This window comes from Hyperolius riggenbachi, chromosome 2 (assembly GCF_040937935.1).
Source record: "Hyperolius riggenbachi isolate aHypRig1 chromosome 2, aHypRig1.pri, whole genome shotgun sequence".
NCBI lineage: Eukaryota > Metazoa > Chordata > Amphibia > Anura > Hyperoliidae > Hyperolius > Hyperolius riggenbachi.
In genome coordinates, this window is record NC_090647.1 from 501,296,305 (window position 1) to 501,318,542 (window position 22,238).

The 22,238-nt window shown below is 42.8% G+C and overlaps 1 protein-coding gene across 1 annotated transcript in view; it reads left to right on the plus strand.

The window, feature by feature from the left end:
• The window catches only part of SYNJ1 (synaptojanin 1), a 149,556-nt gene that overhangs the window by 52,249 nt on the left and 75,069 nt on the right, over positions 1-22,238 (plus strand). Inside the window, exons 3-5 of the mRNA XM_068266373.1 lie at positions 9,062-9,148; positions 11,505-11,772; positions 14,034-14,259. Coding sequence (XP_068122474.1) covers positions 9,062-9,148; positions 11,505-11,772; positions 14,034-14,259 — 581 coding nt within the window. The remainder of the gene's footprint in view (positions 1-9,061; positions 9,149-11,504; positions 11,773-14,033; positions 14,260-22,238) is intronic.

The window sequence follows — 22,238 nt, forward strand, 5'->3', positions numbered from 1 at the left end:
GGCTCAGCATAGCTCAGTAACTTTGCAGACAGTGTGATTGAAAGGCAATATAATCCTCCTGCACTCGGCACTAAACAGCTACACTTATCTTCTGGGAATGCTTTCTTTCACTGTGCCACCTTTTCTTTCAAAGTGTACAGATGAACATATAGGTGAAATATATGTAAAGCATATGACTTCAGCATGTGGGTATTACGTGCAAACATTTCTGCTCTCTGCTCGTCCCTCCTCCCTTCTCTGTCCACTCCCTGCCCTCTGTCCATCTTCTCCCCTTCTCTGTGTGTCCACCCCCCTCCACTTCTCCTGTCCACAGACCTGTCCTGCTGTTCATTTCACCCCCGAATGCTTCCGGTAGTAAAATGATCCGAGATTCGGATCAAAGACCTGGATCTCTTCAATGATCCGATTCGAATCATCCGGATCATTGAAAAGATCCGAACTTCCCATCTCTACTTCCTGCTGGGGAAATCCCCGGCTGTCGTCATGACAACAGTCAGCAATTTCACTTTAGAGTTGCAGCGCCACCCGGAGAATGGAGGCATAACTGCAGTGCTGTAGCCAGGGAGGTGGGTGAGTGAAAAACTGCTGCAGATCTCCCTGGCAGCATGATTTTTTCCAGGTTTTAGGGTGTGAAAGGGTGCGAAAAAATTGCACTGCTTTTAAACCCTAAAATCCGGAAAGAATCATATCACCAAGGCGGTTAATAAAGGGTGCTACATGGCTTTGAAATGTTGGCCATATGCTTTTGCATGGAACCAATAAAGATTTACTTTGGATGTGTCAGCTCTTTACTTTGTTGAAAGCAATAGATCCCTCTCTGATCCGATCATAGATGGATGTATCTGATGGCCCATCTGGTGGCCATCTATCAATGTATGGCCACCTTTATAAAGTTACATATGAGATTATCATCATTCTGCTCTGCCTGACCTATTCCAGAGATTGAACATTCTGCTCTTGTCTCCCTTTTCTTAACGTGAACTTGTTTAATTTTGGCGGACGTTTATTTCAAGTGTGCATGTACTCTTAAAGAGGAACTGTAGTGAAAAGGACAATAAAATTGCTTATTATTTACAATATTAATTTATAGATTGATTGTCTGTCCATTGTAAAATTTTTCCTCATCCCAATTTACATTCTGAAATATTGTTTGCTTGGCAGTTGGAAAAAGCCGCTATTTCCCACAATGCAACAAGGAAACTGATAGGAAACTGTCAGGACATGGTCATGACATCACACGGGGGGGGGAGTTCACCACAATATCAGCAATACAGACCCCCTGTTAATCTGTAAAGGTAAAGATTTCTTAGGGGAAAAGGGGTGTCAGCTATTGATTGGGATGACGTTCAATCCTGGGTTAAAATTCCTCTTGAGGCCTGGAACCCACTAGAGTGGGATTTTTTGAGCGTTTAGGGAGCACTTTCAATCCCTAGGAAATTGCTCCCAAAATCGCTTGCAAAACGGCATCACAAATCGCTAGCGATTGCGCATTTTGCGCTTTCTATTGGGTTCCAGGCCTCAAGCTTTGTACGCAGGCATGAAGACAGTCGCCTGCAGTGTTGGAGCTCGATTCCTCAGGCGACAGTTCGGGGGCGCGCTCTGTGCAGACTCCTTGCTAGTCTGAAGGATAGTGACTCAACAAACTAGATGAATAGAAGTGCGGCGCCGTGGCCGTGCTCGCTCCCACGCGCGTCAGCGGGAGCTTACTGCGTAGGCGCAGTACAAAGTTTTCCTGTGCTGCGCAGTAAGCTCCCGCTGACACACTGGCGCGAGCACGGCCACACAGCCGCACTTCCATTCATCTAGTTAGATGAATAATTACACCGGGACAGGCGGTGGGGAACGGTGCATTGGAGGAGGACGCACGGGACATTCCAGCTGCAGGGGGCCAATAGAAGCCCCAGGTAAGTGGCAGTTTTAGTCTTTTAAAACGTCAACAGAACTCCTTTAAGAGCGCTTGGATATACAAACAAAAATGTTTGTGAAGTTTTGGCTTGTTATACAAGCTACGTCTTGATATCTCTTTGATGCTGCAGGATGGTACTTAATGCTGCTTTAATCTCAGTGTAGAGACTGTGCAGTGTCACATTTCCATGAAATCCTCAAAAGTAGGCAAAAGCAACTGTCAGTAGATAAGTTTTTTGTTAAAGCCACACACACACAAAAAAAAAAAAAAAAGGTTGGGGCGAGCCAACAGATGGCAATGATTAGTTTATAATGAAAGTCTAGTTTACATTTATATTCTATATTTTTTTGTTACTATAACTGTGTTTGGATTGTGGAACGAATCACCTGGGTTTTCATTAATTCTTATAGTTCCACTTTATATGACAGTAGCGACTGGACATGGTAGTCCTGCATGCCTGATTGATAAAGAGGACAATTACAGAAAATAATGTAATGACTGGCTTATTTTTTTTTTACAATGTTAATTTAGAAATGATTTAGTCAGTGTTTGCCCATTGTAAGATCTTTCTTGACTCCATTACATTCTGAAATGTATCAGAGGGGGTAACATCTTTACTGCTAGCAAGGTGCATCACTATGGAATGTTAGTTTACTGTGTGCTCCAAAGTCAACACCTGGTCCCCCAAAGTCTACTGGGAGAAAATTCTGCATAATAAACAGCCTAGGCTAAATATCACTGGGAGGGAGGGTCTACATACAATATACAGCAATATATAAATATAGAAAATGTTTCTGATTCTGAAACCAGGAGGACAAGGAGGTCAATGGTGGCTGCTCTTATAAACCTCTCATGAAGTGTATAAAATAAATTGGACGTTGTACCAATTAAATGTATTGCCTAGATCACTGGGGATTGCAGAAACTTTTGAAACCACAGCCGAGCCTGGGAAGATATTGCACAAGCTAGTAAAGCAATTGAGAAATAACAGAAATTGCACAACAGCTGTATATGAAACAAAGGAATTGCGTAATCATCAGCAGAAACAATGCTGAATCGCACATCATTTTAGAATGGCATGGGAAGTACCGTAATTGTAGCTTCTACAGTAAAACCCCAATTATACTGCACCAACAGGGATTGGCTGAGGCCGGATAAGTGTCGTTTTTGGTTGCTTGAGAGTGAATGTTAATAATAGGCCTAGCAAAAAAAAATAAATAAAAAAAATAGGGCTGTGGAGTCGAGTCGGAGCAATTTTGGGTACCTGGAGTCGGGAAAAAATGCTCCGACTCCTAATGAATGTAAACTTTAATTAAAATAGAAAATATTATAAAATGTTGTATTTCTCAGATGTCGTCATAAATAATTTATACATACAGTAATAGCTGTGCTTAGTCCACAAAAATGAAATAAACCAATCAAAAATTAGTTACTTGTGCTGCTTCAATAAAGCAGTCCCCGTATTTTTAAAGTCAGATATACATATCTGATTGTGACTGTATATATGATGTGTACACAGGAATCTCTTATATATACTACATAACATCTATGCTGTAAGTATAAAGCCTGATGTGTAGCCGTGTCACCAATAGAGAGGGTCAATGAGATGGAAATAATTCTGTGTTGATTCTGATTTATACAAATGTATGCACTCCCTTTGCTCATGAAATCAAATAATTTGATATGTTGTTAAAATTTGGTTTGGTGACTACAAATTAAAGGGTACCTGAAGAAGGCCGGCACCATCTGTATTATGCTCTTTAAGTAGTGTTTATTGCAATAAATACTAAAAGAGGATAATACAGATGGTGCCGGCCTTCTTCTTCTTGACGTATATGAATTGGTGATCTTTATGCCGGGCACATCACGGATACATAGACAAGAGTGCAAGACTACAAGTTTTAAAGGATACCTGAGACGGATGAAAAGCAAAGTTTTATACATACATGGGGCTTCCTCCAGCCCCCTTCAGGCCAATCAGTCCCTCGCTGTCCTCCTCAGCCATCTGGATCTTCTGCTATGAGTCCTGGTAAATCAGCCAGTCAGGGCAGTCTGGCCACGTGCCGCTCCTACAGCCAGGAGCATTCTGCACCTGAGCAATAGTGCTGCACTGGTGTAGTATGCTCACTACACCAGACTGGCTCAAGTACCTTGACCCATAGTAGAAGATCCAGGTGGCGGAGGAGGAGGACAGCGAGGGACTGATTAGCCTGAAGGGGGCTGGAGGAAGCCCCAGGTATATATAAAACTTTATTTTCATCTGTCTCAGGTTTACTTTGTTACACAGTAGTACTATACTCTACATATGCACTCCCCACCGAGCTGCAGGGAATCCACTGAGAATGTTGTGCACATTGAACACAGGTGTTGTCTATCGCCCATAAACCTGGTTCAGATTGTGCATTAAGAATGTGTAATAGAGGAAGAATCCCCTTATTCCCCTGCAGAGTACCTGGACATCACTCTTACAGAGTAAGACATCACTCTTACTCTGTACCCACACTTACATTGCCTAGGGCCTGATAGATGTTCTTTGTTTCCGGTCTGTACCTTCTACAAGTACTCTTACCAAGGACTAGTTTTAGTCCATGACTAAAGGGAATAAATATGGCAGCCTCCATATCCCTCTCACTTCAGCTGTATTTTAAAATTCCTAAGCGTTGGCAGTTAAGAGATACATTTTATGTTACATACTTTCAATCAACAAGATTGTAATATGCAAATTAGAGGAGTCTGAGTCGGTGGAATCCTAAACTGATGGAGTTGGAGTCTGTGGATTTTTGTACCGACTCCACAGCCCTGAAAAATAGTACTATACCCCACTCTATATACATACCATGAACTATTAATGTTGAAATGCAGTAATTAAAAACAAATTAAGACAAAGGACAGACTTAAAGGATAACTGTAGCGAGAGGTATGTGGAGACTGTCATATTTATTTCCTTTTAAGCAATACATGTTGCCTGGCTATCCTACTGGTCCTCTGCCTTTAACACTTTTAGCCACAGACCCTGAACAAGCATGCAGCAGATCAGAGGTTTCTGACAACATTGGCGGATCTGACAGGATTAGCTGCATGCTTGTTTCTGGTGTTATTCAGACACTACTGCAGCCAAATAGACCAGCAGGGCTGCCAGGCAACTGGTATTGTTTAAAAGGAAATAAAAATAGCAGCCTCTATATTCTTCTCACTTCAGTTGTTCTTTAATGTTAAAAAGGTTTATTGCTGTATAAAAGAAGCTTTATGCATCCTGCAAGGCCAGGATTTTTTTTTTCTGTGATTGCTTGAAAATTCTGGGTAACTGAGTTCTAGATAACAGGGGTTTTACTGTAGTAATGTCTTGTTCAAGTGAAGCTGAATATTTGCATATACCTTTTTTTCTGAAGACTCTTTTCCATGGGTGGTTTGAACTGTGATCTTGTCAGTTCTAGTGGCCACAAGCGTCATTTTTGGCTGCAACTACATGCTACTACTACATAGGTTTGTTTGTAATATTACAGTGTTATTTTACTGAACTTTTAATGTATCGTTCATTTAAAATAAAGTTCGATTCAATACGTGTAAGTAAATCTGTGACTGACCTCACACCTTTGTCTAAAACCACATTTTGCAGCTTACTATGGTTGCAAAAAAATATTCTAAAATGACTAGCTGTTGAGGAAATGTAGCCACTTCCTGTTTACTGTAATTCTGTTCACAAATCATGAATGTCTTATTTCCCTTCTGAAATCATTGAACTGATAAGATGAGCACTTTATACAGCTAAGGCTTGGTTCTCACATAAAAAGGTGCCCTGTCTTGTCCGTTTTTTACAGTTAACATCAGTTTTTTATGTGTATCTATGGATGTGTTCACACATAAATCTGTACATTTCCTGTCTGGTCCTGTCAGTTTTGTATCAGTTTTGTAAGCGTCTCTATGGATGTGTTTACCTGTGTTCACACATAGATCTCCGGTCTAGTCAGGTAAAACTGATGCCAAACTGCCATGAAAATACTGCACTGGAACGGAGATGTACAGATTTATGTGTGAAACAAGCATTAAAGCGGACCTGAAACTTACACTTACCTGGGGCTTCTGCCAGCCCCCTGTAGCCATCCTGTGCCCCTGCCGTTTCCAAACAATTCTCTGTTTCCCCGCCACGGCTCACTTTAGTTCACGCCAAGGAAGCCAAGAAGCCCCAGGTAAGTGAAAATCTTTTTTTTATTTTTTATTTATTTTTTTTCTTCTTCAAGTCCGCTTTAAAGCTACAAGACAGACACTGTTAATGGTGTGTGGAATTCATCTGTATAGAAGCTCATCTATAGTAACAAACTATAATGCTTGACCTGTGCAGTCACTGGACACATCAGATATAAATGAAATGATAACACTCCTGAGTAGAGCACGCTCACGCTAAAGCAGCCCATACACTCAGCCGATTTTCTGGCCGACCGATCGATCGCGGTCGATCGATCGATCGATCGATCGCAAATCGGTTGGCCAATCGACCGATCGACGGCCGATTTCGATCGATTTCGATGGATTTCCATCGAACTTGCAGGGTGGAAAATTTAGGTCGATCTGATGAGATTGCTTATCAGTTTGCATTGGCCTTAATGGAAATCTGATGGCAAAAAAATGCCATCAGATCGAATTTCAACAGATTTCAAACTGAAATCTATTGGAATTCTATTCTGGTAAAAAATGTTCTAAAAACGCATCAGATAGATCATCAGATGCATTTCTTATCTGTCTGCTGCCAATCTGACGAGTGTATGGGCACCTTGCCTGTGTTAGAGAAGACTTGAGGTAGTTCTTGAGGTACTTTTGGCAAAGGGCGCTTCTTTAGAGCCCCAACAAATCTAGTGAGAGTTATATCTGAGGCTACCAGGCTGGTTATGGGGGCCACTTATGATCTAATCTTTTTCACCCAATCTTACCATTTCTATGGAATATAAGGGGCTGCCTAAATTATCCATTCAATATTTTCTCTCAATTTACCCTTATACTACATAGATTTGGTAAAATTGGATGAAAAAGATTGAATCATTAGTGGCCAGCTTCAGACAGACTGTCTGTTGTAAAAAGCAAAAATGGCACAGAAAATGTAAGCACACAAGGCCTGCCATAGGCTTTATTAGGAGCCAACTGAGAGCTCAAAACCTTCAGAAATATAATGGTGATTATTTTGGGCTAGTGGAAGATAATCTGTTGCTACAACCAGCGATCTTTGTGTCTATGGCCATAAGCAGCCAATCTTTGCCTCCCCCTTTGGAGGTAAAGAAGAGCAGAATTTTCTTCAGACAGCCGCCACGGTTTTCCAGTCACCAGCATGAATACACACAGTCTGAACTTTTTAAATATTTGTCAATTTGCTTCTCTTTTTCGTGTCCAGTCCGCTAAACCAAATCCTACAAATATAATATTTACATAACTATACTGTGCACAGACTATTTTGGCGTTTAGTCACTCTAACCGTTGACGTGCTTTTTGCTTGGTGTTTATGCTGTTTGTTCTAATATTGTCTAAATGTTTTTTGTTTTTCTACAAAATGAAACCGTTTCCCCTACTTTCCAACAAAGCTAGCAGACGTAGCTCAAAGACTTGCTATGGGAACTAAAGCTGTAGAAAAGTATGTTAGCAAAATCTGCCTGAAGGGATATGAACATGATTCTGTTTTCTTGATTTTTGTTGTTGTTGCTGTCTGTGTCCCCATTGAGGAGATGTTTTACTCACTTCCTGTTCCTGTTTCCTCCAAAGATATACTTACTGCCCAGCAGGAAGTATGTCACTGAGCGGGGGACAGCGCTATGCATATGACTGTTGGTGCAATCTGCCGCGGGGTCATACAATTGTCTCTTTTTTTGCATTGTAGTGGGATGCGTCAGGAGCAAATTAAGTGTAAATCCAGCTTGAAGTGATCCAGCTGTAGCGCGGATCGGGGGTTGGCCCTAGAGCTGCGCAGCTGCACTTGCGGCTATGCGGACTGCGCAGACGCGGCCAGAACAAGCGGCCATTTTAGGGGAGGCAGGAGAGCCCGACCCGGGCCGTGGGGTCAGGAGCCGGCCCGGGGGGCTAATGAGCGGGGTGGACCCGGCGGGTCGGCACGGAGGGCGCGGACGGCGCCCTCCGTGCCTTAAAAGAGGATCCAGGTAATTAACTTTTTGTGGTCATTTGGGCTTGTAAGTCCTTTAAAGCAACTGTGAGTTGGAGCAGGAGGGGAAAATGTATTGTTTCTAAATACATTCAATTGTTTGAATTGGCCCCAATATATCGCAGAAACAAGCAGCCCTGCTCAGACAGGAGATGAACTCTTATAATATGCCCTTTTAATAATTTCTAAAACAACGCATCCCAAGAAATGCCTCTTCTGTCCCTTGTCTTGCAGTATTTGCTGTCCTACACAAGCTGCAGGAAGCTGTATTGATTGACTGCAGCTATACCGATATACATAATTACATGTCAGCTTTTATTTTGTGATTTTCTTATATATTGGATCTTCAGATTATTCCAGCGGTTGTGGAGGTGTGTTTGGCTTTCATAGGACAACAAGGGACACTTTGCATACTCAACAGTGATGCATTGTGGGAGACCTCATTTACTAATTTCAACCTGAATAATCGCAAATACCTTCTGCTTTAAGAAGGCAAATTTCTCTATTGCATAGCATTTTAGTAAGAGGGCTTTTTGGTCCATTGTAGCCCTTTACATACTCCACTGAGTTCTGGTTCACCATAAGCTTGCTGGGCAATCTGTAACTCTGGGTGTTACAAGTCCTACCCCATAGAGCCATATGCCATGCACTGATGAGGACCAACCAGTCCGAAACAGTCTGTATGCATGTTGGATTAGTTTGTTTCTGTAATATTAATAAGATAACGCATCGTTGCATTGCAGCGGATCTGAAGGTGTGTTTGGCTTTCAGCGATAACAAAGGGTGTATTTAAATATTCATCAGTGATGCATTGTGGAAGACATATAGTCATTGTAACCTGAACAAAAGCAAATACCTTATATTGTAAAAAGGCAAATTTTTGTTTTGCACAGATAAATTTGTGAGCGCGATCCTCAGATCCCAGAAATGGGTGTTGCGTATGTTCAGCTGCTGATCCTGAAAGTTGATTTTTGTGTCCCTGTGTGTTCTGATAATCTTTTCCTTTTACTTTGCAGCCTCAGCTGAAAAAGAAGCCATTAAGAGTACATATACTAAAGTTATGGATACCTATGGCCTACTGGGAGTTCTGCGGCTAAACCTTGGTAAGAAATGGCCTTTTATTACACAGATTCTTAAAGCAGCTCCATGCCTGGCTGGATATCAGTGTATTAAAGACTCAGTGTGCTTTTATATATATAATGGGCTCTATTCACAAAGCATTACCGCATTTGGTAATACTCAAAACAGCTTATTTTTCCAATCACCTTCCCAAGTTACAATCCACTAAACTCGTTACCGCACAAGAAAATCAGAGTTCCTGACTAGTGAGGTAAATTACCGATTTATGTGTTAATTACGTCGGGAAATGGATGTCAATTCACAAAGATAATCTGTAATTTTCTCCAGCCTACAGCAGCCGATAACCTGCCCTCCCACTGCTGTCTCTGTGCAGTAACTTGACAGACAGCCTTTGGGGAGAGCCAGGCAGCCAATAATGAGAGCCACACAGCCTGCTTCTCATGCTGATTGGATGCAATAGGGATGCCGGTGGGACTTTCAGTGTATCAAAGCAGAGACAAGCTGACAATCTGTAGGCATCCCTGCATCCCTTTAGATACGCATATTTGTATTTTAGCACATAGAAGAGCTCCCCCTGGTGGTTCCAGCACATCTAAAGGTATGACCGTATGCACAGTCTGGAAAACCTCCGAGTCACACACACAGCACCCTGCCTGCCTGCTGCCCTGCTAGAAGGCTGGTAGGTGACACTCGCCGACCAGGGCTTATTGAATTGAGGCAGTTTGTTAGGTAAATTACCGAACTTCTGCATCAGGGGAGAAAACTTTTGTGGATTTGGAAAAAAAAAGTGTGAAATACCGCAGGAGGTATTTTACCGTTCAAAATGCTGTCACCGAACTGCTTATTGTGAATAGAGCCCAATGTGCAAACTATTTTAGTGACTGGGAAACTGAACACAAGTCTCTGCAGGTTTAATGCAGAACTCATGCTCAGCTGACTTTGAACTGGAACTCAAAAATCTGTGTACTCTAGCCCTTAACCTCCCTGGCGGTAAGCCCGAGCTGAGCTCGGGCTATGCCGCGCAGGAGGATTTCTCAGGGTCTGTTGGGGGATTCGCCCCATTCAAAGTGCTGTGCGCGCAGCCAGCACTTTGCTAGCCGCGCGCACAGCCCGATCGCCGCCGCTCTGCGGCGATCGCCCGCACGCAGCGGCGGAAGAGGCCCCCCCCCGCCAGAGCCCTGCGCTGCCCGGACCAATGAGTTCCGGGCAGCGCTATGGGCTGGATCGAGTGCGCCTGACGTCAGGACGTCGGCTGACGTCCATGACGTCATGCCGATCGTCGCCATGGCGACAGGAGAAGCCAAACAGGGGAGCGCGTTATATACGCTCTCCCCTGTTTGCTATTGATGCCGGCGATGATCGCACTAGAGGGACACATGCGCCCTCTAGTGGTGTTTCATGTAGCTACCACTCTGGTAGCTTTACATGAAACAAAACAAAAAAATTAAAAAAAAAATAACAATTTTTGCCCATTTGTCAAAATAAATTAACCGCCAGGGAGGTTAACTGCTTCGGGACCGTGGTAATTCAAAATCTGCACCCTGTTTGTGGCTGCTTATTCCTGCTTTCAGATTTCAGTTGCCCTGCCGTGCGGACCTTCCGCTCTAACTGATATGTTCCTCGCTGCAGGTCCCTCACTCTGCCGTCGCTATGACGTCAGAGCTCTGTGTGCTGGTCAGGAGCCGATTTCATTGGCTCCTGACCCCGTGATCACTGCATCCTCTTCGGCTCTTCCTTTGTCCTGCTGGTGGCTCCAATATCCGGTGACTTCGGATGAAGTCACGCATGCATGACTTCACGTCATCACACCAGTCGCCATATGTGTGCTGCGCATGCGTGGTTCTCTAAAGACTGAACTGCACATTCGCAGGATGCTTATGGCGACCATCGTGAAGACACGACAGGTGCGCAACTTCAGCTAAAGTCTGACAAATACCAGTGCTGCCAACAGGACCAAGGAACGGAAGAGGCGAAAAGTTTGCCGGGGGACCTTTCTGGCTATAGGGGGCTGGAGAAAGCTCCAAGGTCAGTTCGGAATTTGTTTTTTTTTTTTTTTTTATTAATAAATACTGCTCAGGGTCCCTTCAACCTTTTCTCTCTGCCACTGCTGTTTGCAAAAAGGACAAAATCAGTATTGTTGACCAAGGGGCACTTTTTAAGCAATATATAAAGAGCATTTTAAAATGAATTTACACTTTTAGGATATAATGATATTCCTATTTGTTTGTAGACCTATATTTACATTACATTACCTTAAGGTGGCAATCAAGGAAAAAGTATATTTTTCGGTGTAAATAGAGTTTGGAGTAGTAGCCTCTGATTTGGAGCTCATAAAACTTTTCACAAATCGAGTAAACTAATGGACATTGTTTCTTCCAGGGGACACGATGGCATATTACCTGGTGGTGGTCACCGGCTGTATGTCAGTGGGAAAGATTCAGGACTCTGAAGTGTTTCGGGTCACCTCCACAGAATTCATCTCCCTAAGGATGGATCTCGGGGATGAAGATCGCATGTCCGAGGTCCGCAAGGTGCTGAATTCAGGCAGCTTCTACTTTGCCTGGTCTGCGACCGGAATCAGTCTAGACCTCAGTCTGAACGCTCACCGCAGCATGCAGGAGCAGAGGACGGACAACCGCTTCTTCTGGTAAGACCACAACGGGCAACCCTTCTAGTCCATGGCCTGAAATAGCAGTAGGTGGTCTTAGTGTAACATCATCATCCAAAGTCTTTCCTCCGCTAAAGAGAGTTTAATTTCCAACTTTCCATGGAAATCTCCACTGCCGTCAAGGCAGTCTGGGCCAGTCAAACCCAGTAGCTGCTAGTTCTTTCACTGGCAGCAGCTACTGGCCTTAATTGGCTGGTATTCCCATTCAGGGCTGAATTGAAGCTCATCTGTTGCTTCACAAGTATCAGTGAATGAACACCGTGAAACCAGCGCAGGAGACTTGAGCGCAGCCGGCGCCACCAATAGGCCGTAATAGGAATTACGGCTATAGCAGGCACAGGGAGTAACTTTGGCGCCGTCAGAAGAGGGAGCTGAAGTTACTTTTTAAAACACTATAATTCGGCCTCCAGCAATACCTGGAAGGCAAATTATTTAATTCCCCCACTATCCATGGCTGCCTGGAGGGGGAATAGTATTTAATACGGCCGTGAGGCCTCTTCTATACTACATACGATTCCGATTTGCGATTTTTATTTAATTTTTTTACATGCAATTACAACTTGCGTTCGGTACTGTATTATTATTATTTTTTTTTTTTTTGCTTTTTAGTTCATGTACTGATAGCATTCAGGGAAAATCACGATTTGTGGTGCAATTTTTTTTAAAGTAATGTCCATTTTTGCACATTTCTTTAAAGGACATCTGAGTTGAAAATAAACTGATGAGAAAAAAACAATATCCTCCTTCACCTAAAAATTACATTTTTAGATACACAGTTTTATTTTATATTTAAATCTAAATTTTAAGTTTTTACTGTTCAAATCTATGAGTTATTGACCCCTTTTACCTCTTTCCTGCTCTCAGAAGCCATTTACTGAATGGAAAGTGTTTTATAGCTGTAATTACTTATCAGTGAGGGTTATGCTATAGTTCTGACCCAGTCCGACCCGGTCCCGACCCAGATAGAAACTGTCACTTGCATACCTGATGTTTACCGTAACCCTTTCAGGCAGAGAGAGAAAAGAAAGGAACCTACAGTAGTTATTTGTGTGCTTGGCACTGTACATACATATGTCTATCTCATCATGTTAAATGTCACCTCGGTTGTCCTTTAAGCAGAATCACTCAGAAAAAATGGTACATGCAGCAAGATTTTGATAAAAAACAAACAAACATTGAAATGCTGCTATGAGAACACTATCAGAGGGTGACCCTGCACTAGTGTCTTGCTTATCGCTGGTGATTGCGCAGTGCAATTGCCCTGTGGGAACCAGCCCTAAGGCAGCTTTCACACTTAACCCTGCAATTTCTGGACACTTTTTAGGTTTTTGCAATTCTGTGTTTTGCAATTCTTTAGTTCCTAACCTTCTCTTGTTTGTGCATGTTTTTTTAATGCGATTTTACGCACTTGTTTTTTTTCCCTGCGCACACTAATGAAGGTGATATATATGAGAATGGATCTAATAAACCTAAAAATCTGATAGAATTTTCATGTAACAAATATAATTTTTTCCTGCAATGTATAAACACATGAAAATTGACAGATAGTGTAAGCTTTGCACAGTTTGCATGACATCTGCTTGTTTGACAAAATTATTTGAATTTCATTGAGAGTGGAAGGCAACATAAAGGGAGCATAATTTGTGGCAACTTAAAGCTCAACTCCACCCAAAATGTTTAAGAAAGTACGAATGGCTAGATCTTTCTGGGGGATTTTAGCAGTGTCAGTGGCCCATATTGAAGAGAAGAGATTTTCCTCACTACCTGGGCACACAGGATGGGTCAGTCTATTTACCAGACAAATTTACCAACAAATTACATTTTTGCGTGTTTTTGTAGAGTGGGAGCCTTTGTCAGGTTTTTGCTGTCATTACTCATTCCCCTGTTATTCAAATTTAGTCCCATTTGTCTTGGACTAGACGGTTCAACACATCTTGTCCCGATAGGAACACAGCAGTAACAAATAGGCAGAAGTTGTAACCTTTCCCCACTTTCCCCAGGACTGAAAAAAGGATTTAGGTGCTGGTTCAGCTTTAACATTTGTGGATGGGCAGCATAAAAACAAGGGGGGGGGGGGGAGGGGCTTGCAATTAGTGCCTGTTGTCATGTTTATCCCTTTCAACATTTTGCCTGCATCATCGCACATCAATATGTTCACCGTGTATATGAAGATATACTGCAGACTAAGTAATGAAAACTCTAATCGCCCATAAGATGATTGTGACCTTTTTACCCCCCAGGAACCAGTCTCTGCATTTACATCTGAAGCACTATGGTGTGGACTGTGACGACTGGCTGCTGCGGTTGATGTGTGGAGGAGTGGAGATCAGGACCATTTATGCTGCGCACAAACAGGCCAAGGCTTGTATTATTTCCCGCCTGAGCTGTGAGCGTGCGGGGACCAGGTTCAATGTGCGCGGGACCAACGACAATGGCCAGGCTGCCAACTTTGTGGAGACAGAACAGGTGAGATGCTACCTTCTCCTGAATAGTACCTTACCCCGGCTAAAAGTGATAAGTGATATGTTCCTCAAGACATGGGATCACTTTCTTCTACTCTGCTGTCAACCTCTTGAACTCTCTCCATGATGCCCCCACCCCCCTTACCCTCATCTTCTACAGTGAAATTGCTGAATTGTGGTCATTTCTGATAAGTCAGCAGAATTATTATTTATTATTTTATATAGCTCCAACATCTTCCGCCGCGCTGTACAGAGTATATCGTTTTGGCAGTAACTGTCCCTCAGAGGGACTAATCCCTACCGTAGTCATATATCCATGTATGTATTGTGTCGTGTATGTATTGTAGTCTAGGGCCAATTTAGGGGGAAGCCAATTAACTTACCTGTAAGTTTTTGGGACGTGGGGAGAAACCAGAGTGCCTGGAGGATACCCACGCAGACACAGGGAGAACATAGAAACTCCTTGCAGATGTTGACCCGGCAGAATAATTCACTCCTGATCAACATTCAGGCCACCCATCCTTAGATTATTCACTGATCTGGAGTAAATATAGCCTTGTGTGTGCCATCCCATAGATTATGATTGAGAATATGACTGTGTGACTGTGGTAGGGCATGAGATATGAGCCTGCATGAGTGACAGGGACATAAATCTTCTGACATTCTCTGTAAGGCCTCATTCACATTATAAAACGCAGATGACCATGCGTTCGAATCGCAACACACATGATTGCGCACATGCTGCGCTGCTGCTCCCATCTGTCATGGTAGAACCATGTGATTCGCATTCGCCATTGTACACTGACCTACAGTGAATGGGTCAACACTGGATTTCACCAAAAATGCTTGCAGCAGTGCGTTATTGCTATGCACGGGGGTGCAGCAGGTTAGTGAGACTGTCAGGCAGTGCAGTTTATGCATTTCTGATTGTCTCACATATTGCACACTATACACGTTTCCACAATGCACACATATAGATGCATAATAATCATTTGTTCACGTATTTTAGCTTAAGCTGCTGGAGAGGCGACTCCCCTTACAGCACCTCCTGTCTCTCAGGGACTCTGGTGACATCACTGCACCTGAGCTGTCAGCCCGGCACACCTGCTGCAGCCATTGTGTTATTAAGAGGGAGATTACATTTTCCTCTCTTAGATAATTAGTGTAAACCTGTCTTTAAAGGACCTCTGTCGGGAAAATCGTAAAATGTTAAATACTTTTAAACACATAAAAATAAGAAGTCAATTTCTTCCTGAGTAAAATGAGCCATAAATTACTTGTCTCCTATGTTGCTGGCACTTACAGTAAGTAGTAGAAATCGGACATTACCGACAGGTTTTGGACTAGCCCATCTTCTCATAGCGGGTTCTTAGGGTTTTCTTTATTTTTAAAAGCACTTAGTGAATGGCAGTTGCTCCGTCCAACTTCCAAAAAAGTGTTCAGCGAGCAGGGAGGCTGGCCAGCATCTTTCTATAAATATTTTTCAGGGAATGTCTTTATAAAAAATACAGGCCATTCTGAGAATCCCCCATGAAGAGATGGACAAGCCCAAAACCTGCCGGTAATGTCAGATTTCTTCTACCTACTGTAAGTGACAGCAACATAGGAGAAAAGTCATGCTTGGCTCATTTTACTCTGGAAGAAATGCACTTCTTATTTGTATGTGTTTTTAAATTTTAAGATTTTTGTGATGGTTCCTCTTTAAGGGAAAACTGACACGAGAAATATGAAGGCTGCCATTACGATCTTCATAGTAAAATGCTATTTGCCTGGCTGATGTGCTGATCTTTTGCATATAACAACTTAATAGCCGATGACCCAGAACAAGTATGTCAGCAATCTGTCTCCAGTGACTGCATGCTTGTTGCGGTTGTGTGACTTGTCTATTGTACACGTGTACGAGGATTGTCACCCACTGGGATCAGGATTTGATGATTCGGGCGACAGTTTGGTACTATTAATGATTTATAGACCCATTGCAGTAAGCAAATTTCCTAGGCATAGGTATGGGATATGTATAAATATACAGTCGCCAACCAAATAAGAAAAAGATATATAGGGATCTGTCTCACTGACGTAAACACAACCAGTTAGTAATAACTATAATAAATCAGAATGCTTTGGTCTCAAGTGTAATCCAACATGTAAATACTTTTATTGTATCAAAATTCAGGGAGAGTAAAAATGGGGATAATTAAAAACAAGGGAAGGAATGTTGCGGAGTCAATAGTAGCATAATACATGGCCGGCCAGTCATTCATGCTAGACCACTCATTCCATACACACCAATAAATCCCTCATACAACCTAATGGAGCTCGGCGCTGGAAAAGATTTCACAGAGTAACATGATTCATAGTCCAATGATTCACAGATAGCTCTTCAATAGTAATAGATCTTAGCATCCAAGCGAAAGTTCATAAAGCAGAAAGTTCATGAAGCAAAAAGCAGCCAGTAGCAAGTTTCAGCATATAGCATATAGCATGCATGGCATGATAAATAAGCATAGATCTCACCAAATTGGTTTCAGATTTCCGCAGCGCTGCTTCGATATGTCATTAGGTTGAGGAGATAAGTAGGTTGTAGTCTCTGGGGGCCCCCCTCTCTATCACTTTTTCTGCCAGGTCGCCATACTGAGAACGCTTTTCTGCAAGGCACGACGTGGAATCAAGGCTGGCTGGCGTCCCAGCACAGCTCCAACAGCGATCTCCACGATCCTCCAATGGGAACGGCCGCTCTATCACCTGCAATGGCTCCTGGGTAGGGTAGTTTCCCGTGAGGAGTAGTCAGCACGGCAAGACGTTGCAATTGCCTCCGCCCACCGACGCGTTTCACGCCGCGGGCGTTTCTTCAGGGTGTAATTCCCTCCCCCCTGTGCATCCGTTGTTACTTCATTAGGACCTCCTCCTCTGTCGTCACTACTCCTCCACCATTCGTCAGTGTCTACTATAGCTACCACAGCTCATAGCAATCCACATATACAGGTACAACCCCTATTCAAAGAAGGGGAGGTAGCTTCCAATACTATTAAACAGGGGGAATATTGTGATAATGGTCAAGCAATTGAAATTGTCAATTTTTAAGGCATTGTTCCCACATCGGAGGAGGGGGAATATGGTTTTTATAACCACACACAATCTCTAATGTCATTCATGTTTGTATCGTAATTGATGGAGTGCTTATCCCCTACTTTTATCAACAACGTCAATATTGTTTATTCATATTTTCCAAAATTCAAAGCTTCTTCCACTTCAGTGTCAGAGTTCATGAAGGGCACTTCAGCAGCAGAACTCTAGCAATATTTTTTTGGCTGCACAATTGTCTCATATTGTTCATTTAAAGGGACATCGCATAAAAAGCTCCATCATTAATTATAAAGCCAAATAGAGGGCCACTACATGGTTATTTCTCAGAGAGTCATACCACACAAACCCATCACATGCCTTCCATCACATATACGCATTCAAACGTAAGAATGCTCTCAGGTCTATTTCTCTATTGAGGCCATGTGGATACAAGGTATTCAACCTATATATCCACATGGCCTCCTTGCAGTACAGGACATCGTCGTAGTCTCCCCTCCTGCCTGAAATGTTTAGCTTATATATCCCCTTCACCTTAGTCCCGGTTAGGTTACTGTTATGAAATTGGGCATAATGTGCCGCCAGGAAGCTTTTTTCCTCATTGTTATCCTCAATTAAGCGTAGATGCTCCAGAACTCTGTCTTTCATCATTCTTTTTGTTTTCCCTATATACTTTAATCCACAGGGACATTCGATCATATATATGACTTTTTCAGTTGAGCAATTTATATGTGATCTAATTTCATACATATTTTGGCCAGAACTGTCATAGAAGTTTTTATTATCTTTACGATCTATGAATGGACATAGCTTACACCTGGAGCATCTATAAGTCCCATTGGGTATGTGTTTGTCTAGCCAAGTTGCTGTGTCTCTCTTATATTCACTTTTGACTAATTTATCATGGAGATTAGGTGCACGCTTGGCTGTCATAAGGGGTCTAGGCCCAACTATTCTTAAAATCTCTGGGGAAGCGGTCAGAATACTCCAGTTTTTTTCCAAGACACTACGTAGGGGCTCCAAATGGGACCCAAAAGTACTGATCAGGCGCAAAAAATTGTCATCTTCCCCTCTAGTAGTCACCTGCCCACTCAAAAGGTCAGTTCTATCCACATCCCATGCCTTCCGCAATGCTCTGCGTAGGGTGCGATGTGGGTATCCTCTTTGTCTAAAGCGATCATACATTGATCTAGCTTCCGTGCGAAAAGTCTCGTCATTGGAACAATTACGTCGTAAACGAATAAATTGTCCGTATGGTACCCCCCTAATCAAAGGGGAGGGGTGATGACTAGATGCATGAAGCAGGCTGTTGCCTGCTGTCGGTTTGCGGAATGTGGAGGTAGATAGTTTCTCTCCCTCCACTTTCAACTGTAAGTCCAGAAAGCTCAATGTTTGTTTGCTCACTGTATACGTTAATTTAATGTTTTTGCCATTTTGGTTCATTCGCATCATGAACTTCTCCAGTTCTTTTTCATTACCAGTCCAGACCAGGAGCACGTCGTCGATGTAACGAAGCCATAGGGAGGCGTGTGCCCGGAATCCAGGGTCACCATAGACATCCTGGTGTTCCCAAAGGCCCAAATGAAGGCACGCATAGGCCGGTGCACACGCCGCCCCCATCGACGTGCCCCTGGTCTGCCTGTAAAAGACTCCATCGAAAGAAAAACAATTTAGATGCAGGATTAAATCAACCACATCATAAATAAATTGATTGAAATCGGTAAATTCCGGATAATGACCTTGCAAGAAGAATTGTACAGCCCGGAGTCCCTCCTCATGTGGAATCGACGTGTACAACGATTCCACGTCGATCCCGACAAGGAGGGACCCCGGGGGGACCTCCAAGTCCCTGAGTGCACCCAGAAGATTTTTAGTATCTAATATAAACGATGGCAATTGACTTACCAATGGTTTTAAACGTTCATCCACATATTTGCCCAAACGTTGTGTTGGACCCCCTATGCCCGCCACAATCCGGCGCCCCGGGGGCCTGGACATACTTTTATGAACCTTTGGTATTGTGTAGAAAGTAGGTATATTGAAAGTATCCACCTTCATATAGTTACACTCTTCCTCTGTGATGACACTTTTATTCCAAGCGGCATCTACTAGAGAATTAACCCTATGGACCACTAGGGAAAATGGATTGTCAGATAATCTCTGATAGGTATCTTGGTCGCCAAGCAATCTTTTACATTCGGCCACGTAGTCCTCCTCATTAAGAAGGACCACGTTGCCTCCTTTATCGCCCGGTTTTATAATCAAACCCTTGGCTTCTTGAAGCTCCTTGAGAGCTCTTTGTTCATCCCTTGTTAGATTAAATTTCTCTGGCCTCTTAGACCAATCCATTGTTTTTAAATCTTGTTGGATTGTTTCTAGAAAGACTGCTACGTATTTATTATTCGACAACGGAGGCATTTTTATGGATCTCTTTTTTAATTTGGTAGGGAACAGGGGGGCATCAATCTGGGAATCAATTAACTCAAGTTCATGCATCCAGTCGTCACCCCCACCCTCCAAACAGTCAAGGCGCCCCATAGCGTCCATGTCAAGGGACTGTGAGTGATCATCATGAATGGAAATGGAAATATCAATTTCGTTTCGGTCTAGGGGTGGGTCATATTCAGGGTCCTCAGTCTGGTTGTCTTGCTCTCTAGTTTGGTGCCATAGTTTTAATGTCAATTTGCGCAAAAATAGATTTACATCTTTAAAGACTTCAAAACAGTCACCTTTAGTCACTGGCGAGAAGGATAAGCCTTTTCTTAGTAGGGACAGAAGAGGGGGGCCCCCAGAGACTACAACCTACTTATCTCCTCAACCTAATTACATATCGAAGCAGCGCTGCGGAAATCTGAAGCCAATTTGGTGAGATCTATGCTTATTTATCATGCCATGCATGCTATATGCTATATGCTGAAACTTGCTACTGGCTGCTTTTTGGTTCATGAACTTTCTGCTTTATGAACTTTCGCTTGGATGCTAAGATCTATTACTATTGAAGAGCTATCGGTGAATCATTGGACTATGAATCATGTTACTCTGTGAAATCTTTTCCAGCGCCGAGCTCCATTAGGTTGTATGAGGGATTTATTGGTGTGTATGGAATGAGTGGTCTAGCATGAATGACTGGCCGGCCATGTATTATGCTACTATTGACTCCGCAACATTCCTTCCCTTGTTTTTAATTATCCCCATTTTTACTCTCCCTGAATTTTGATACAATAAAAGTATTTACATGTTGGATTACACTTGAGACCAAAGCATTCTGATTTATTATAGTTATGACAGTTTGGTACTAACCTCTGTACAGCAGTGTCACTAGTGTGGAGGCTAGTGGTTAAGATTGGTTGTTACTACAGAGGTGGGAGGAGTGATGGAGGGTTGCAAGAATGACAGAACAATTGCGCTCAGGGGTTGGTCGGGGTTCCGGATGCATGCTGGGTCTTTAGGCCACATCAGGAGGGGCTCCTGTGCACATGCCAAGCCAGATAACTAACATCATTGAAATAAGAATAGCAGTGTGCATACCGTCACTGAAGGCTTCCTTTAGGGATTGTTCACACAGATGGTTAAGCAGCACTAACGTTGTGTGTTAAAGAGGAGCTGTCAGCCATACTATCTCAGAAAAAACAAACCTATATAAGTCAATAAATACTTGCTCTACTTACATATGTATTGCACTGTCCACGTTGTGATTTTTCTACAGTAAAATAAGAGAAAATCCTTCTTAGCATTTCCCATTTTAACTGTGGCTATTTTGAAGCCAATCCTGATGTCAGTTTCTCCCTTACTCTCCTCTGCCTGATTGTGTATGCATTGCCTGCCCTCCACAAAAGGAAAGTGCATTGTCTCAGCATGAGAAATATTGGCCAATCAGAGAGGAACAGAGGTGTAGGAGGGGAAAACAGAAGAAGAGGCTTCAGCCAATCGGGCTGCATTTGTGAAGTCTGAAGGGAAGTAGAGAAGCAAAAAAGGACAACCTAGCATGCCCTGCAACTTCCTTTTCGTGTGCCAAATTTTGTGTGTACCAAATAAGAGTCGGGTAAACTGGGGAATGATCATTTATGAACAAGAAAAGTAAGAGATTTTAACTTTTGGATTGCCTGGTTAGTATCCTTATTACTTGTTTGCCAGATAAAAATAAAGATTGGTTTTATGCCCGACAGTTACACTTTAAAGAAGCTCTGTAGTGATGTCTATTAAAATGCAGTAAATTGTTCAGGATACCCTATTTTATGTTAAATATCCTGAAACACTTCCTATAGTTCTATATTGCTGTATATTGGTATGTAGCCCCACCCTCCCACTGAGACTGAGCCTAGGTCAGTGATGGCTAACCTTGGCACTCCAGCCGTGGTGAAACTACAAATCCCATGAGGCATTGCAATACTCTGACAGCTCTAAGCATAACTAGGGAAGGCAGAGGCATGATGGGATTTGTAGTTTTGTCACAGCTGGAGTGCCAAGGTTAGCCATCACTGGCCTAGGTTGTTTATTATGCAGGATTCTCCTTTTCCCAAGCATTCTGGGAGCCCAGAGATCTTCTCTACTGGCTTTACAGATCATCTGACAAGACTAAAGATGTCACCACCTGTGATTATTTTCAGAAAATACTGTATTTTTTGGACTTTAAGACTTTCCTGACCATAAGATGCACCTAGGATTTGAGGACAAAAACCAGCAAAAAATAATGTACTGAACCTGATGTGTTCATGGTGCAGGGATATATTGTGGATGTTCTCCCTCCAATTATTATGACCCCTTGTACCTTTTATATCCCCCTTGTACCTCTTGTATCCCTGTGTTCTCCTCTCTTTCTCTTGTGTCCCCTATGTGTCCCCCATGTATCCTCCTCTATCTCTCTTGTGCCCCTCATGTGTCCTCCTCTGCACCCCTTGTGTC